General features: G+C 35.9%; 1 protein-coding gene across 2 annotated transcripts in view; it reads right to left on the reverse strand.

Annotated features, from left to right (window-relative positions):
• CRISPLD1 (cysteine rich secretory protein LCCL domain containing 1) overlaps positions 1–19,217 on the reverse strand; it is a 44,631-nt gene that overhangs the window by 17,171 nt on the left and 8,243 nt on the right. The window contains exons 3-4 of one of the 2 annotated variants that reach the window (XM_036830351.1): positions 847–965; positions 364–496 (exon numbers count right to left, since the gene is read on the reverse strand). In XM_036830351.1, coding sequence (XP_036686246.1) covers positions 364–496; positions 847–965 — 252 coding nt within the window. Of the gene's footprint in view, positions 1–363; positions 497–846; positions 966–19,217 lie in introns of those variants that run through there. The other variant, XM_036830352.1, reaches the window with a different exon arrangement.

Genomic DNA, 19,217 nt, shown 5'->3' on the forward strand with positions numbered 1-19,217 from the left:
AATAAAACCGTATTTTTATTTTTTGAAAATAAAAAAATTGACATCTGAATTTGAAGATGGTAAATTTCTTCCCATTTGCATTTATTGGGGTCATATTAAAGTATTTTATATGTAAAGTCATTGAAATAATATTTTTAAGGAAATGTCTGTACTTTTTTCTGATAATTATTCCTATTGTTTATAAAAATTTATAAGCTTGTTCTACTTAAATCAATATTAATATATTTTTAATAACCATACTAAATGACATAAGGAAGGCAAATGTTCAGTATCCTAAGTTCTCCCACAAAAAAAAAAAAACAACTTTGTTAGTTTACATGAACTCAAATTAAACGAATGAAGTGTAATATACCCAAAACATACCTGTGTATAATGAGTACATACAGGACCAGAACATCTGAATGGACAATACGGGTTGCATTCATGTTCATATGGGTAGCTAAAGTCTCTGACTTCATCATACCATGCTTGTACATGAAATGTTGGGGGCCTATATCTATTTGAAAGAAAATAACCACAAAGATCAAGTAAGGCTGGAGAAAATATAAAACCAAATATTGCCAAAAAGACTGATGAAGTTTGGTAGAGAGGCAGTTTTGTGTAACTTATTAATATTAAATACTTTTGCACTTTACATCACTAATATATCAATTACTTGAAACAAAAATAAGTTTAAAATACTACTGATCATTCTGGTATGATATTTATTTTTTCTTATTTGTCTTGGTGTGACCGCTTGTTTTCCTTTTAGGCACTAAGCCTTTGAAAACTTACAATGATGAATTAGTAAGTATTTCATTTCAAGCTCTTATGTTTTCAGAAACAAGAAGTTGTATTTTAAGCTACCTTCCCCAATGTGCTCCCAAATTCTGTCCAATTGATGGAAGCATGCTTGCAGGTCCATGTTCCCACAAACAATTTTCAGCCCAGGATTCTGCAGATCTTTCCAGTTCTACATCCCATGTCTACAATTCAAAACAAAAACAAAATACAGACACGAACAGATAATGTATATATAGAGTTTGGATATTTCTTTATAATATAGTGTTACTCAGTTCTTATGTTTTCTCCCTTCTTCTTTGCAAAGTCAGCATCTTAGTCTGGGTTCTTGCCATCTCTCATATAGATTTTTGCACTAGCCTCCTAATTAATCTCCTTTCATCCACCTCTCATCCCTCCAATCTGCTCTACAAGTGTTTAGAATTGCCTAAGTGGACACAAATACGCTTAAGTGATTCCTCTAACCGCATCCAACAAATCTCTGTACACTGTTCCCTGTCATAAAACATGTTATTCCTTGCTTTTGCTGGCATCGTTTCCTCTGCCTAAGACATCCTTCTCCCAATTATTTGTCAGACAGGCTCTAACTCTTACTTCACAATCCAGCTTTATGTAATACATTCTTGACACATTTTCAGTTCTCTTAGAAGTAAGCTATTCCCTACTTTGGGCTCTTAAAGCTTTGTTATGCTCCTTTGTTTAGCAGCTATTACACAGCAGTGTTAGTATTCGTCTATATGTCTCTTTCATGGGACTGTGAGTTGCTTGGGGGTAGTCATTTAACTCACGCTGGTATCTTCGGCCTATTATCTGTGTCTGCCATATGGCAAGGTGGTCAATAAACATTTGCTCAATACATGAATGGTTAATGAATCTGTATCCTATAAAATATAAATGCATTTTTGTGTACAAAATTCAATAATATTAATTCATATTTTAAAAATAATCTATAAAGCGATATTTAAAATTATAAAATTATTACTGAAATAATTTCATATGTCCTGGGTTTAATATTCAATTTGCTAATTTGAAAATCAGGCAGTATAGTTGAGTGTGGTGGTAAAAACAAAGAGTTGGATAGAACTGGACTCAATATTGGCACAATTACAGGATTCTGGGCACGTTAAGAGGGTAGAAAAATAGTCCTGGAACTAGAAAATGAGGACACAACCTAAGGTGATAGCAGTGAGACTGGAGAAAAGCAGACAGTCTGAAATAATGTTTAGGAATTTAAATTCGTAGAAGTTGATGGATGACTGAAGGTAGGTGGTGAGGGGAAAAAAAAAAAAAAAAGGGTGAAGACTGATGAGGTCACCAAACTGTGAGAAAGAAAAACAGAAAGAGAAATAGATTGTTGTAATACAAGTGTATGTCTAGGGCTTCCCTGGTGGCGCAGTGGTTAAGAATCTGCCTGCCAATGCAGGAGACAGGGGTTCAAGCCCTGGTCTGGGAAGATCCCACATGCCGCGGAGCAACTAAGCCTGTGCGCTACAACTACCAAGCCTGCGTGCCACAACTACTGAAGCCCGCGCACCTAGAGCCCATGCTCTGCAACAAGAGAAGCCACCGCTATGAGAAGCCCGTGCACCACAACAAAGAGTAGCCCCCACTCACCGCAACTAGAGAAAGCTTGCGTGCAGCAACAAAGACCCAACGCAGCCAAAAATAAAAATAAATAAATTTATAAGAAAAAAAAAAAGAAGAAGAAGTGTATGTCTATTCACTTCAATGCATATTTCAAGGGTGATGTGTTAGGTGTCTGTGATCCATGCAGTATATATGTCAAGTAGAAAGTGGAAATAGATGACTGGGGTTCTGGGGAAAGAAATACACTCTGAAGACATGGATTTTGAAGTCATTCACTCAGAGATGAATTTCTTCAGAAAGATGATACAGAATGAGAAAAGAAATGAAAAGAAAACTCCGGGGTTATCAAAATTGAAGGGGAGAAAAAAACAATGAGTTAGTAAGATGAACTAGGGAAAATGGAAACAGAAAGTTTAAGGGAAAACTGAAAGAGGATTAAATTATAAAAGTGACAGGACAAGAGATTCCAGGAGAAGAGAGTGGGCAATTAAGGTCAAATGTTACAGAGAAGTCAAGGAAGATGAGGTCTGCTAGGTACTAATTCATTGTTAAGAGCAATTTCAGATCTGTCCTAGGCAGAAAATCACAGAAGGTTAATAAGTGACTGGAAAGAGAAAGTGGAGAAGGCAAGTGGGAGTTACTTTGTCAATACTTTAGAGAGGAAGAAGAAGGATGGGCAGAAGCCAAAAAAGATTTGATGCCAGGCTCTAGAGAGAATTTCACTTTCTTTGATTTTTAAAGGATGGAAGAAACCTAATCATGACTATCGGCCAAATGGACAAGACACTAGAAAGAAGCACCAAAAAAAAAGTATGTGTGGGGAAGGGAAGTTTCTTCACTCTTCATATAATCTTTTTATATTAAACATTCCTCCTCATTCACTTGTGGATCTGAAATACATAAAATCATGCTTTCAAAGCCAAAAAGTAAAATGTATACAAAATTAGGGTAAGTATATTTTTGTTATAGTGCATCTTTATTATCTAGCAAAAACACACACAAAAAAGTATATTTACATGTCACTAAAAAATTAACAGCAGCAAAAGTATCTGGTTTTCATAAAAACTTGAATTGCACTTTGAATTAATATCAAATGTTCAAGATGACTGATTCTGTGATACAGACATCAATAAGTATTTATCAGGTAAGCACTTTATTCGCCAAATACAAGCATACTATTAATTAAATTCATTACTTAAGTTAGACCTAATTTTTATAATTACATATTATGTAATATGCAAAGGCATAATTCAACTTGCTGTCATTATATCCCCAGACAAATTAGGTAAGAAACAAAGAATTTGGCTGAAGTCCCAGAAAATGAGTAAGATGCTGATTTCCTTTTGTTTTCAGAAGGTTGGAGAGATGGTCATCTCTCAAAAGCAAACATGTTCCCAAATAGAGTTCCCTGGAAAGTAAGCTGTCCTTAAGAGACAATCAAATTTTTGTTTTCAATCTTGGAAATCAGGTTCTCATATAATGCTTTAGTCATAAGCATAGTGAAACTATACTTATCCGTAGGTTTCTAATCTAGCAACATAGCAATCTCATAGTCAAAGAGCAGCCGGGAACCAGAAGAAAAATGTAAACATTCCTAGATGGAAAAAAAAAAAAAAAAAGCCTTGAAACCACTGGGATGGTTTTAAAACACTCTTCCCACAAAGGGTGGAGTTGAATTCCCTCCCCTTCACTTCAATTTAAGCTAGATAGTGATTCCCTTCCAACAAACAGAATGGCGCTGTGAGACTTCCCAAGCTACGTTAAGAAATACAGACTCTATCTGATTCTTTCTCTTTTAAAGACACGCATCTTAAAAGACCTGAGTCAACAAATTAGGAGTTCAGCTACCCTAAATAGGTAGCTGAAAAAAATAAGATGGAGAGACCACACAGAGACAGACAGAGATGCAAGAGGAGTTCCCACTGTTTGAGTTTTCCTAGCCCAGACAAGAGATCTGTGAGTTTGCATGTCCAGGTCACTGCAAACAAGTGAGAGACCCAGAGCAAGAAACCCCACCAAGGGAGTCCTTAAGACCCTTATTCAAGGTCAATTTAGTCTTGTTTTACACACAATTCTACAACCTTAGATGTCAGTTTTCCTTACAAAATTGAAGATGGATCCTTTTTAGAGAAGATATACAACTATTTCCAAATTCACAAATATGCTGTATTTCCAAAGTTTGTTTATATATCTGTTGTGTAGAAACTGGAAAAAAAATCTAAGACATATCATTCAAATGCTTTAAGCTATGTTTTCTTATTTGTAAAATGTGTCAGTTGAGATAGAATATAACTCAGGTCCCTCTGAGTTATCAATTGTTGAGTATATATTATGGATAAGTTGTTTTATAGCATAACTTGTCTTCTATTTAACCCATTAAAAATGGGGGGTGGAGCATATCAAATTAACTACGATAATATTAAAATAGGGACATACATTATTTTAATATAAGAACTGAGGCAGAGGGCATGCAACTAAAATTTGCTATTAATATTTAATAAATATTAGTTAGTGACAATTTTAAAAGTAATTATTTGAAAAATCTAATCAAGCATTTGTGTTTAGGGCAAGTTCAATAATACAAATCAAGGACATTCTTTTTAAACAAATCACTGAAAATATAGCTGTCCTGTAAGAAATACTATCATTTAACATGACAACAGCATGGAATGTATATTTTTATGCTACAACATAATATTTCAGGTTTTAAGACTGGCAATAATTCATACTCATCCCATTTAAATGCAGGTTACTCTCTATACATTTCTATTTAAATTCTAGATTGCAAATTAAGTCAAGATGGCCTAACCAGCTTCATTTTTTCTCTCTGAACTATTCACCCAGGACTAATTTAAAGCCAAGCCACACTTAAAATTACCATTTCTTTATAGAATGGGTACTTGAGGTGTGCAGAAATAAAAACCACTCTATTTTCCATCTACATAAGTAAGCTGTTCCTTCTGAGAACACAGCAAAGTCTTTAACTGAAGTTTCATTACTAAAAGAAACATTTAGAATACTATTAACATACTTTGTCTGCAGTGACATTTTTCAACCAGTTCACCATAATGGCTCTATCATTTCCTGTGTGTGTGTGTACATAAGAAAACTTAAACCTTGACAAAGGACTTTCAAAAGTAAACCTAGAAACATATAGTAGTTTTAGCACTAAAATACTGTTTGGAAAAATCAAAAATTATGCAGCTAGACATGTACAGAAAATTCCATTGACTGCTATCGTTTGTGAAATATGGTGGGCATACACAATTCATATTCCTATCAGAATACTTGTTATCCTATTATAATAACAGTCAGTGACAGTTGCAAATCACTCAGGATTGTAGTTTTTAATAGAGTTAACATTGCTAGCTTACCAGAAGTTGTATCCCTATACATTAGGCAAAAACAGTCATTAGTAATATGACTCTTTCTTTCTCTTTGATATTGAGAATAGCTTCTCTCTTAAAAAGGATTAAGTATTTTCAAATATATTTTTTGACTATTGTAAATTTATAGCTCTTTCCAGATTTACATAATTTTAAAATTCATGTCCTGGAAATCACTGACTCTTTATAGCGTCAAAATTATTATTGTAGTACATTAAACAAGAGTTGAAAGCCAATGTTAATTAGTCACTATGAATTTGTCTGAAGACCATTTTCTTAAAACTGAGGCTTCAAAAATATTAGTATAAAAAACTAAAGTGAACAGTAGACTATTTTTCAAATAAAAGTCAAACATTAATCTGAACTTTTTAATTAATTATTATTATTTTAGATTGCATTAAAGCACATGAAGTAAAGTTTTGTGATATTATCTGCCTGATGCAAATTTGTGTAATTAGACTCTTCATACATAAATCCTCAAAGATCAGAGGTAGGGATGGAGATAATGGAAATCCCTTTATCCACAAAGGTATTGATAAGCACTTCTTGGTGAAGGTATCATGATAATTGGTCTACCAAAGGAAATACGCTAGGTGACACTGAAGCTGTGAAGTAGTTTATTTTATATAGTTAGGTTCAGCAATGAAAAAATATATGAGTAAACAAAGAAATTTTAACAGGAAATTGACCAGCATGATCTGATACCTTTAAATGCACAGAGAAATAATCTCCTGACTGGAAACTCTCACATAATTTAATAACTGTTCAGTGTCATTCTAAGCAGGGAGAAATAGGATTGCAAGATTTTCTACCATTCTCCAGAAATAATGTTTTAATTCATTATAATTTTTTGCAGAATTGATACAGCTTTACTGGATTTCCAAGATAAATGCAAAAAAAAAAAAAGGTCTTTGACTACCTTACTATTAGGTGTCTTAATTAAATGGCAATTAACACCAGTCCATGACACAATTTGCAATTTAATATGGACTTTTAAAATATGCATTGCTCTCTGGCAAAGTAATAACATCAAAGCACCGTGGTGTTGAAAATGCAGTTGCACTGGAAATCCAGATCTAGGCTGAAAGCTCTGGTCTTACCTTCCTACTAAAAACGATAAATAACAATGAAATTATTTTTTAAAACTATATAAGCATTTGCAATAAAATTTGAAAATGAATTCCACAAAGATTTGTCTTTTTAGACATATACATCTGCGTACAGAAAACCACCCTCATGTCTCTAAGCCTACCTCAGTTCTGAGCAGTCACTGGCTGTCAGAAGTAATGATACCATTCCAGCTTTCCATATATTGAAAATACCTTTGAGTATTGAAAATACTCTTTCCTTGGGGCTATGTCTTCTAGACATATGCAAGCAAGGTCATTAATGATAAGTGTTTCTTTCCTTTTTTTATATAGACAGAGATAAAACTAAGCTTGCACTTGTTCCAATTATTCAAACTAAGGTTAATTAAAATACATGATACACCCTGGAAGAGTCTTCTTTCCCATTTAAATTGTGTACTTTCAAATTTATCTCTTTGATTATGTCAAGTTTGGCTTCTGTTTCCTCGTCTCTGACATTAGTAAGCTGGAGTAAGTCTCTTCAATTCCTTTTAGCTTTAAAATTCTATTATTTTGTACTTATAGTCTCCTCTAGAGTACCCCGTATTGCTTGTAGAATCCCATAAAAACTTTCAAACATAAAACAATACTTCTGTTGACAATAGAGGCTATTTCTTAGCTAAGAAGAAAAAGTTGATTTGTGATTTTCAAGACTGCAAAGCCAAGAAGGTTTCCAATCTTCCAATTATGAGTCTAAAGGAGAACTGTTTCCGAATCACCTCTATTGGAGAAAGTTTTAATATTATCCAAAACAGACAAATACAACTGAAAACCTTCCATAAAACTTCCCAATACAACTTCAACATAATTGAATACAACAAGAAGATATTCTCAGTAAAAAGTTCAAAATGGGTCTCTCTTCAGCTTAGTCCTGAAAACCCAATGGTAAAATCTTTGAAATAAGGCACAGACTTCCACATGTAATTTTTCTACACAGGTAAAAGGAACACCAGGATTTTTCAACCAGCTCATGAATATAGAAGCAGTTGAAGAAAATCAAAGACATATAGAGCTATCTCTTTCTAAACACCACCTTTAAAAGATAATTCTTGACCTGTCATACCTTCTGGAAAAACAGGTTTGTAAATATCCATCATATGTCACAACATAAATCCCTCCCAAATCACTGTTGTTTTCCTACTTAAACCAGAAAGTGCAATCCCAAAATCTTATGGAATAAGCTGTCAGTGTTATCCTCTCAATAGCAATAACTTGATCTCCAGGAAAGAATTTGTTTTTCTATGGAAGTAATACATTTGACGGTTCACAAAACTTCAGATTCAAATTCCAAAAATAATGCCTCATTATAAAATCTTAGCCACCTTCTTTTCTCCCCGATGGTGGAATTATCAGAACTATAACAAAGAAATAGACATCAATGAAATCAATTAATCAATCATTCAATCTACGCTGAAAGAGTGTATGAGGTTTCTGTGACAAAGTCATCTGGTATAAAAAGCGCTATGGAAAACAGTAGTAGTACATTCTTTACAACTCAGAAATTACCTCAGGTGTTTAACTTCTGTGCTTCACCTGCTTTGAAAAGACTGTAGTTACAGGGAAAATGCACGAGGCTCAGATTTCAAAGGGAACACCTGTGTTTCAGGACACAGAGGCTTTGCCAGGTACTGAGAAAGTAGCAGCATTACCTCAGGGCAATGCACATATTAGGGTCTCCTGGAAATTACAGAGATGCGAGGCAGATGCGGCAGAGTTTTACTTAAAATCTACTTCAAAACAAAGCCTTAAAAGTCTTAAAAAAGATAATTTAGGGAATTGCCACTTCCTTTTACTAAAATTAAAATAATTTTTGGAACGGAAATTTAATGTGTGGATAAACTGACAAGATCATTTTAATTAAACCCATTGTTTCAATATTATACAGCTAGACCGAATGCACGGTGTAGGGCAGATTGTCTTTGCGAGGCAGCCTAGACATTAATTCAACAAAATCCTTACATTTCTACAGAATATCTGCTGATTCATCTCTCATCTCCCTGCCAAGGCCCTCTCAAGTCTGGCTATAACTTACCTACCTCACTTATAACCCACTCCTCAACATGGGTCCTCTCTACTGCTGGCTCTCTAGAACGTTAAAGTGCCGGTAAATCATCAGGAGATCTGATTCTGACTTGGTAGGTCAGGAGAGAAATCTAAGTTATGACATTTCTAACACTTGGTGCCAGAACCATACACTGAATACTTCAAGAAGCAAGGTTCTAGTACCTGTCTGTTCACACTTCTCGGCCATTGAATCCATCAGAAATGTTCCCCTACAGGACTGTTCTTTCTTTCCTCCCCTCCTTAGTTACTTACACTTTATCCTTTCACCAAAGTCTTGTTCACAATCACTCTCCTCTTGGAAGTCATTCCAACCACCATACATACTCCATTTATCTCACCCTTCTCTGAACCTTCTTAAACATATAATTTACCAATTACTGTATGTTCTCCTAGATCTGTTTCTACTACTTTCGGTCTTAATTCTCAAACTAGAATTTTAAATCAAAAACTGTCTCATACTTTTTCTGTGTTTTCCTAATGTCACCTAATATACTTGGCATATAATATGTTGCCAATATGTACTCATCAATTATCTCTAGCCTCAGCTGGCCTGGCCTGGGCAATAACTTGGATCAGATACAGGAACCTAAATTCCCTGCATCAAACATACATGTGTGATATAAACTCGGGTGAAAGGGTGTTCATGATGTACCTAGGCTAAACAAAAGGTAATTCTTGAAAAGTTGAACTCGGATTATTTTTGTAAAGGTCATATATATCTATCTTTGTATTGACTTTATGATAAATTCAACACTATAATGTTTTCATTATTTTTGTTGTCATTTAGGAGAGAAGTAGTTAATCTTCAAGACTATATTCTGAATGTTTAAGGAGACCTCAAAGGAGACTTGAGAAAGTACAGTACCAACTATCAGTTATTTAAATCTTCATCTACAAATATTGAGCCAATTTATAAAAATGAGGACCTATGTTTTAGTTTATTTATAGCTCATAAATTTAGGTAGATATATGATTAATCTAAAAGTCAAGCCTAAAATATGCATGCTAGGAAAGATAAACTTTCATAATAAATCACTCTGCATGCATTAGCTCATATATTTAAATAGCAAAATGAAAGTAACAAGTTTTGCAAGTAAATAAAATATTAATTGCTTTTATTTATTGTACTTGGGGATGTCTTTTTAACTTTCAAAAAGAAAAAAGAGATGGGTTAACGAATGAAAACTTCTTTTTGGAAAAATTAGTAAAAGATAAAGTTTATGGACAAATAGAAACTGAAACCTAAAATTTAACATCATTACTTCAACTTAAACCAAAGGCTAATATAAGAAACATTTAAATGCATATGTTTACATACTTTTAATGAAACTGCTATAGTAAGTTGCTCATTGTTCCTATATTGGGAATTCTGTGTTAAGTTTTCACTAATAATTCCTGCTTCAAGAACGATAAATTATTATGCTTCCAGTCATTGAGAGCTATGTAAACCATATGGTCTCCTGTTTTCCTTGGCTGCTAGGAAACTCAAAGCTGGTTTAGTAACCATAGCATGCTCAATCAGATGTTTAGGTGTCCCTTAGGAACTTGCCTATACATTTGTCTTCAACAACTAAACAATGACTAAGAAGATGATGTAAAAAAATACAGTTTACCAAAGTCTTTATTTGAAAATCTGAGAAAGAATATTGTGTTAAATATTCTTCATTTTTTCCCACATAGTCACTCTCAGCCACATGCTGCCATACTCTATGTTCCAAAAGGCTCAGCTCTACATCCTGAGTTACTTCAGGCTCTCTTGGTTCCTGGGTTCTAGTTGAATTTGGCCAGTAGAAGACACGGACAGGAAGTCAGAGGGTGAGAGGTGAATTTAAGTATGTATTACCCCCTCTTCAACCCCACTCATCCCCTGAGTACTCTGCCTCACAGTGATGGCGCCTGTGTCCTTTCATACAGTCCTACCACCAGGCTCTGGTCCTCAGCAGGCTGTGGTACCATCATTCATGCCTGGGTGCCCCCCATCCTTGTGGCTCGCCTAAGCCCTGCCCACAACTCTGCATACAGAGCCTTCATTAATTTTTTCCTGTTAAATCCTTGTTATTGTGGCATTTGTTTTCCTAATGAGAAATAATATCTGAGAATAAAAACATCTCATAGTTCTGTGTATTAGTAAGCTGCCTAACATATTACCTGATACCTAATATATCTTAATAAATGTTCTCTTATTCCTCTGTTCCTCTAAGAATCTGCTTCATTTGCTGTGACTCACATAGCCTTTTTATGGCGCATTGTTAATATTCACGAGACTAAGGAAGAAATTTAAATCCCGAATTTTGAACGATTAAAAAAAGATAATCACTGCCACCTAAATTTCCAGTGAAAAAGTAAATTTCTTAGAATTCAAATTTAACACACTGTTAGTTATCAAACGAAGTTTAGAGTAAGTTATGCCTAGCTTTGCTTTGAATCTACTCACAATCAACTCTATAAGTCAGGACCTTTGTTCACACTAAATTTCCAGGATGATATTTCCACTGAAGCCTCCAAGTAAGCACCTGTGTAGTTTAGGTTTAGTTTAGTGCACACACACACACACACACACACAGAGGAATAGTTTAAAAAGTGTTAATAAAATCAAAGTTTGGAAATCCTTTGTAATGACTGTATAACTTACAAAAGTCAAACTAATACCAAATTATGTCAAATGAAATGCTTCTTCATAGGTATGCAGAGAAGGAAAACGTATAGGGCTACGTTGCTCAAGTCTGCCATGAGTCGCACTGGATAGAGCAAGATTATTTTCATCTTTTCATCTGTTCTCACAGATCATGACTGCCATCCCTCTCCTTTGAATCAACTGTACACATATTCTCATATCAGCATCTTATCAGTTAAGGTTCTAAACATCCAATGCCCTCAACCACGGTCCCTACCACACATTGACTATAACGTCTTCCAAACACTATTTCAAAATGTACCTCTTCTAAGAAGACTTTCCTGGTTACTGCTTTATTCTGAAATACCTTCAGATTTATGTACAGTTTAAAATATATTCATTTGTACTTCTTATCACACTCTGATTTACATTTTGAAAACAGTTCTCCAGCAAAAGCCATGGCATTCTGATCATTGTATCTCCTGGAAGACTCTATCCCTACTTGCTGAAGGGTCTGGCCATCCCCACTTCATGAGACAGAGGTGTCCATAACCCAATATAACTCTGAAAAGTCACTAAAATCCAATGCTAATTTAGCCACTTGTCATACTTATTAGAATGATTTTACCCTAACCAAAAAGCTAATGTACTTAAAAATAAAACATAAACACTTTGAAATGAACGCTTTTGCAACTTTCTAATAGTATTTTCTTGTCAAAACAAATCAAATCCTCTTTCATTCTGCCCATTTTAGAATCACTGTTGAAAATCCAGTCATCTTTTTATTTTTTCATTCATTCATTCCATTTTTTCCCTTTCAACTAGCATAAACTGAGCTTAGAGCATGTGTCAGCCTCTCAGCTGGGGAAATGCAAAAATTACGAAAGCACTGTTCCTTCCCACAAAGAAAAGTAAGGCTAAAGAAAGAGACAAGGATGTAAATAACAGAGGCAAAGGCAGGTAGGAAACGCTGTGGAAGCCAGGGAACTGGGGTGAAGTGCACCTAACTCCGTACAGGAGGGTTTAGACAAAAGCAGATTAGTCTTTAGAGGTGAGTCTTGAAGGAAGAGGAGAAATTCACTAGAGAGAAAACGAGATGCACATAAGTCATTCTAACATCTGCAAAAGCAACAGGGCTTGGCAAGATCCCTACAGCATAAAAAAATCCAAGGTATATGGAATAACGGTATAGATGTTCCTGTGAAATAGCACTGCTTTTTATTTGTTTAGATGTATTCACTATGTTCACGGAATTCAGTTAACAACGCTCTTCTCTCAGCCCTTTCTTTCTAGACAGGAGTTCTGATGCTCTTATTCCATCTTCATTCAAAAGCCTCCCCTCACCCCCCCACCCCCCGCTTTTTTTATCTCTTTGGTTTCCTGCCTCTGGACAATATCTGATCTCACTGTAGCTTCTTTTGAGCATATCAGTCAATCTTTCAGTATTTCAGATTTGGATTTGCCATGTCTTGAGCAAACATAAGATATAGTTTTATATTTTATTCCCCTGTTTAGATGGTTACTTGTACTGTTTGAGTTGCAACAATAACACAAAGGGGAGAGTTATAAAGAGTAACTGCCATGCTCATTCTTGGGTCTTATCTAATAGCTCATTATCTGATCTAGCTGACCCTTCCCAGCCCCACACTGCCACCCCCGTTCTTGCTCACTTTGGAATTCTACTTCCTTCTCACTCATACGGCCTTTAGAGTCTATCCTGTCACTGACTGCACTTCACTTTCCGCCATCCTGAAGAACTGTGCCATCAACTAAATTTGACATTTCATTTTCTACCCCTCCTCCAAGCAGATTTAAACATTGAGTCTTGGGGACTCTTACTGTTCAAGCTTCTTTATCTTTTTGGTTTCTAAGCACTTCATGAAAGGGAGTGAAAAGGAGTTTCTATGTTCCTGCACTAATAGTTAGAGTTGCTACCTTATAAAAAGGAGAAGGTGAATGTGAGAGTTGAGATGAAAAAGAAAGAATCTGGATCCTAGAGTCAACTTTTAATGTCTTAATTTAGACCTCGCAGAGAGCCTAAAGCTTTCTACTCAAAGTTCCATTCCCAGACAGCGGCTGCCTCATCACCTGGGAGCTTGTTAGGAATGCAGAATATTGGGGCCCACCCAGACCTACTGAATCAAAATCTGTATGTTAACAAGGTTCCACGGAATTCATATGCACAGTAAAGTTTGAGTGGCACTAGACTAAAGCACCTCTTATTTCTATTCCCCAAATCATACCTAGCTGCTTTCCCATGAAAAACACACGCTACTCAATTTCCTGATGTTTGACTTCAAATTTTTGATTAAAAACAAAATATAAAGCATGTATAGACTATTAAATAGATTGTATCCATATTCACATATTGCCTTTAGGTTAATGAGCTTCTAATAGAGAAAATCTGTTGCCTTTTTCCCAATAAGTTATATCTAAGCAGTTGACTTAATTGCACCTCATTGATTCTGTTAACTAGTTAAAAGAAAAAAAAAAAAGTAAGCTTCACTGGATCATAGTTCCAGGTTCTTACATTTGGTGAGTTTAATAACCCACTAATCCAAGTCACATATTTGGGTCATTCCCATAGTTTAATTTTTAGAGTTCCCATACAACTATGTGTATTTAACCTCACTCTGCAATTTGAACCTCAAACACATTATTTGGTCTATATCTGTATCTGTACTTGATCTGTATTACGTAATATCTGAATACTTAAAAAAATCAACCGCTCTCCCTCCACCCGGGCTAACATGCCTTTAATCTCTTTCACATCTCCAGGAGCTGCCTAGTGAAATGTCTTCAGAGGTCAAGCAAGTGACACTACATGATGTGGCTGGAAAGAGTGGGGTGACCTATGGCAAACCAGAGAAATCATTACTTTAAATCTTCCTGCTTTTTGGAAATACTTTACTACTACATACTCTAGTAACACATACTCTAGTAAACCTCTTCCCTATCTATTAGATTTTGTAACTTGAAGCATGGTGAACCAAATGAACTTAAAGTACTTCAAAACATCTCATACATTTGACTCCACAGAGATCTTTAGATAGTAACTCCAAAATTACCATTTCATAATATCCTATCCTCACACCCCTCCATTCCTGCCTTCTCAATCTGAAAATTCTTTTTCCATTAAATACACCAAACGACCTGCTTGTGTACCTACAACCTCAGCCTTTCCTGTCAAAATAAATGAACTGACTTTGGAGTTATATTTTCTCCCTTCCATATCAAGTGCTTTCTCAACTTGTGCATTTCCATCAACTTACAAGCATGCTCTTTAAAGAACAAAACCAAGAGCGTTGCCATATAACCGTGTAGCGCTAGTTAGTTCCATTTCTCAGATCTTCACAGCAACGGTATCTTGAGGAGTTACTTAGTTCCTTCTCAATTTCCCCACCTTTCGTTCTCTTCTTCCCACTTCAGTAAGACTTTGGGTCATACTCCACCCCTGAAATGACTCTTATCAAAGTCACCGACAGCCTCCATGTCCACAAAACCATTGCTGGCTTTTCTTCCTCTTACTCCACTCCTCAGCAGTATGGAAGCTGTTGAACTCTCTTCTCCTGGCTTCTGGGACAGCAATGTAGCCTGTCTTTTCCCCCAACCTCACTGACCGCTTGTTCTCAGCTTCCTTTGTTAGCTTCTCCTTCCTGCTCAACCTCCATATGTTGCTGGGCCAGGGCTCAATTCAAGGCATTCAACTTCCGTCCATAAACATCTTCTCCTCGGATGGTTTTGTTCAGTCAGTTAAGATGGTCCCTAATAGCATCTACATGATTTCCACATTTTTATCTCAAGTCCCACCTCTCTATTGACCATTAAACTCAACTGAGGATGACATGGCATCTCAAAATAAGCTTGGCCAAAAAGAAACGCCTGATTTCATCGCCACCTTCTCCTTTCTGTTTCTCCTCCTGTCTCAACGAATGCTTCAACTATTCACCAACGTGCTTGAGTAAAAATCTAAGACCATTCCTCCTTATCCTTCACCCTTCACATTAAAGCTATCAAAACACCATCAGCAATACCATCTAAACATACCCTGAAACTACCCACTTCTCTCCATCTTTACCACTATCACCCTGGTCTCAGTCACTATCATCTCTCACTCAGAAGATACCAGTGGCTTCCTAACTATCTCTCTGCTTTCAGCTGTGACCCTCCTGCAGCTCACTCTCCATAATATAGAGTAATTTTATGAAACCAGAAATATGACCGGGTCAATCCCTTGCCAAGAATTTTCCAATGACTTTCCGTTTCACTCGAAATAAAATCCAAATTTCTCTTCACCAATGACCCAAAAGGAATTCTGGCCCCTGCTTATATGTCTACTTCATTTTCTAACACTTTCCTCTCTACTAAATAAAATTCAGCCACCCTAGCCTTCTTTGTGGTCCCTGAAGACTCCTACCTCATTCCTGACTTAAAGACCTTTTGCCCAGTATTCCTTCTGCCTAGATCTCTGTAGCTTTGTTTAGCTGACTCCTTCTTGTAATTCAGCTCTCAGCTCAAAAGCCACTAACTCAGAGAGGTCTTCTGCAACTGTTTAACATGTTAGCTCCACCTTTATCATTCTCTATCATCTCACTTTATTTTCATTAGCTTGTTGAACCTTTTATACACTAATGTATGCTTCAGCCTCAAAAAACAGTGCCTGGCACAAAAATGCTCAATCAGTAGTTGTTGAATTAAATGTTTTTTTAATCACAAATTTATCAATGAGAATAACAAATTGTTTTAATCAATTATAAATGCCTTTCTGTAACTTCTTGAAATGATGAAGACAACAAATACTTAGAAAAATAAGGAAAGGGTTATTAAGGATACTTACTGTAATACCTTCACCAGACAAGTCATTACCACTTGAATTTTCACATTTTCTGCCAATGAACTAAATGTTTTATGTTATATATATATATATGTATATATAAAATACATAATAACATATAAAACTAGCATAGATTATGCTAGTTTCATAAACTTTAATTCAATTAGTAAAAATCATCAAAAATACGAGAATTTAAATTCTAAATCATGTACAATTACGTGGTTGTATAAATTCCTAAAAGAAGTATGTGAAAGAACAAAGCTGAACAATAGCAAAGAATGTTCTTGAACTAAATGTCACTCTTAATAGTGATTATAAATGATTATAAATGACCACGTTTGCTTTTAATGAAGGCATTTGGTAAAGGTAACTACAAAAACAATTAAGCAAAGAAACTGCATTTTCCTACTGACCATAATTATAAGTTTGGGATACGTTCCCTAACTAAACCACCTCTTCTAAAACTAAGTTAAAACTTTTGGTTAGAAGAGAGTTAAGGCTGCAGATCCCACCTGGCCCATAGGAGATGGTTCATGTTTGATGAATGAATGGGTGAACAAGCTTGCTCATTTCTCCCATCCATTCTTCCTTGAACCACCCTAGGACCACTATGATGCCACCCAAACTGTTTTATCAGACCTCCAGTGTGGCCTCCATATCTCAAAATTCAAGGGTCCTAATTTTACTTGATCTTTATAAGCAACATTTAACAGAGTTGATAATCCTTTCTGCCTTTCTTCATTTGGCTTTCAGGACATCTTGCTTCCCTGGTTTTCTTCCTAGTCCTCAATTCCCTTTGCTGGTCCTCCCCCGCTTCCCTACCTCTACACTGTAAAGTATGTCGAGGGCTCACTTTTTGAACATTTCTTTCTTCTGTACTCATTCCCTTGATGATCTCCTCTCTTCTACTGGCTTTAAATACCATCTAAATTCTGATGAATCCTAACTGTATGGTCCAGATTAGACTACATGTATCTAATTGCATACAAGACAAATTCACTTGGATATTTAAGGGAAATCTTAAATTTAGTCTATCCAAAATTGAGCTCCAGCTTTCTCTACCAAAAGCTGGTCTATCCACATTCTTCCCTATCTTAAAAAATGGTAACTCCAATACTTCCAGTTCCTCAGGCAAAATCTGTACAGCCACACCCCACATCCAAAATCTGTCTGTGTTACCTCCAAGATGGAATAAAATCCCAACAACATACTCCATGATGGTGCAACTAATACTTACTGAACAGGAACTGGGCCACTGTCCTGTTCTGCTAAAGTTCTCACCTTCTCTTGTTTTTAGGGGGAGTGGGAGAATAGACTGGAGGTGAGGGCAGACCACATGGAGAAACAGCAAGCGCCTTTATCCTGGGAAGCAAGGAGGCGGAGTTTGCTTCCACCTCCTCTGATCTCTTGGAATCCGGTTGGCAAAATGGGTATCAGTAACCTGCTGATTTCTAGAATCTCTGTAACCACTCTGAAGTCAATACAAGTTGAAAGTTCCCCATCGATATTTAAACCAGAATGGAAACTGCCACCGGTTTTCAAAAACCACAGCCAGGGCTTGGGTGGATTTAGACCTTGCACCAGATGCAGTAACTCCCAGCCTATTGGCTACCTGGTTGGCCAAGTCAATTGCACTAGTCTTGCAACAAGGCTTCCTTGAATTTATCAATATTGATGTCGTGACTACAAAGGAGTTTCACTGTGGATTCACACCATGCCAGTTCTCTTCACTTTCAAGGCTACCATCCCACTCCTAGCCACCATCAATTGCTGGAATGATTATTGCAATAGCCTTGAATCCCTGCTCACACCATTGCCCCACCTCCCACCACTTTAAAGTCTGTTCTCAACAAACCAAATCGATTCTAAGTATAAGTAAGATCATGATATTCCTCTGTTCAAATGGCTCAAATGGCTTGTCACTCAGACTCAGAGTGAGTCTTTAAAATGACTACAATGACGTGTATCTGTTCTCCTCAAATAAAGCTCTGACCTCATTATCTGCATTACTTCCACACTCACTCTGTGTCAACCACATGGGCCCCTTTGCTGAGTTGGGATATGAGGATCTTTACACCTATTCCAGGAAAGGAAGAATGTTTGTTATGTTTACTGCTGGGTCCTAGACAGTGCCTGGCATTTGATAAATTCCTAATACCTGTTGAATGAAGGAATAAACAACAATAACAATTTCAAAATTTTGTGACACTTTTCTGGCTCTGGGTGTTCCACTCTCCTAATGAAACTGCTTGTTGTCTCTTGCCTTTCTAAGATCCTAGATTTGCTGCTTACATTTAATGAGGAATCTTAATCTCCCAGAACTCCAGGGTAGTAGAACTGAGCTACAATGTCACTACTAAATTCAGTAGAACTGAGCTACAATGTCACTACTAAATTCAGTAGAACTGAGCTACAATGTCACTCTCTTCCTATAGGTACTGCCATCTACAGTGGAACTTCCAAAAAGGAAACTACATTAATTTAAAGTGTCAATGTCTTTAAACAAACAAACAAAAAGAAAAACACACAACTATGTATCAAATTAAGGTTTTGAAAACTTTTAAATTCAGTAGACGAATAAACTAAAACAAAACATAGCTTTATTGGATCTAAACAACATTAGTGAAGTAAACAACATTAGTGAAGTAAAATAAAAACACTTTAAGAAAATTAAATGTTATTTTAAATATAGAATAAACTTTAAAAGCTTTAAATAAGAGTAACATTCTTTGAGGCAAGAAAGATATTTCATGTACCTTTAAGTGCATATGGATTATACTGTACATCATTAAGAGATGCAAATATTTAACTTTTGAAAACTACCA

Source organism: Balaenoptera musculus, chromosome 17 (assembly GCF_009873245.2).
Source record: "Balaenoptera musculus isolate JJ_BM4_2016_0621 chromosome 17, mBalMus1.pri.v3, whole genome shotgun sequence".
NCBI lineage: Eukaryota > Metazoa > Chordata > Mammalia > Artiodactyla > Balaenopteridae > Balaenoptera > Balaenoptera musculus.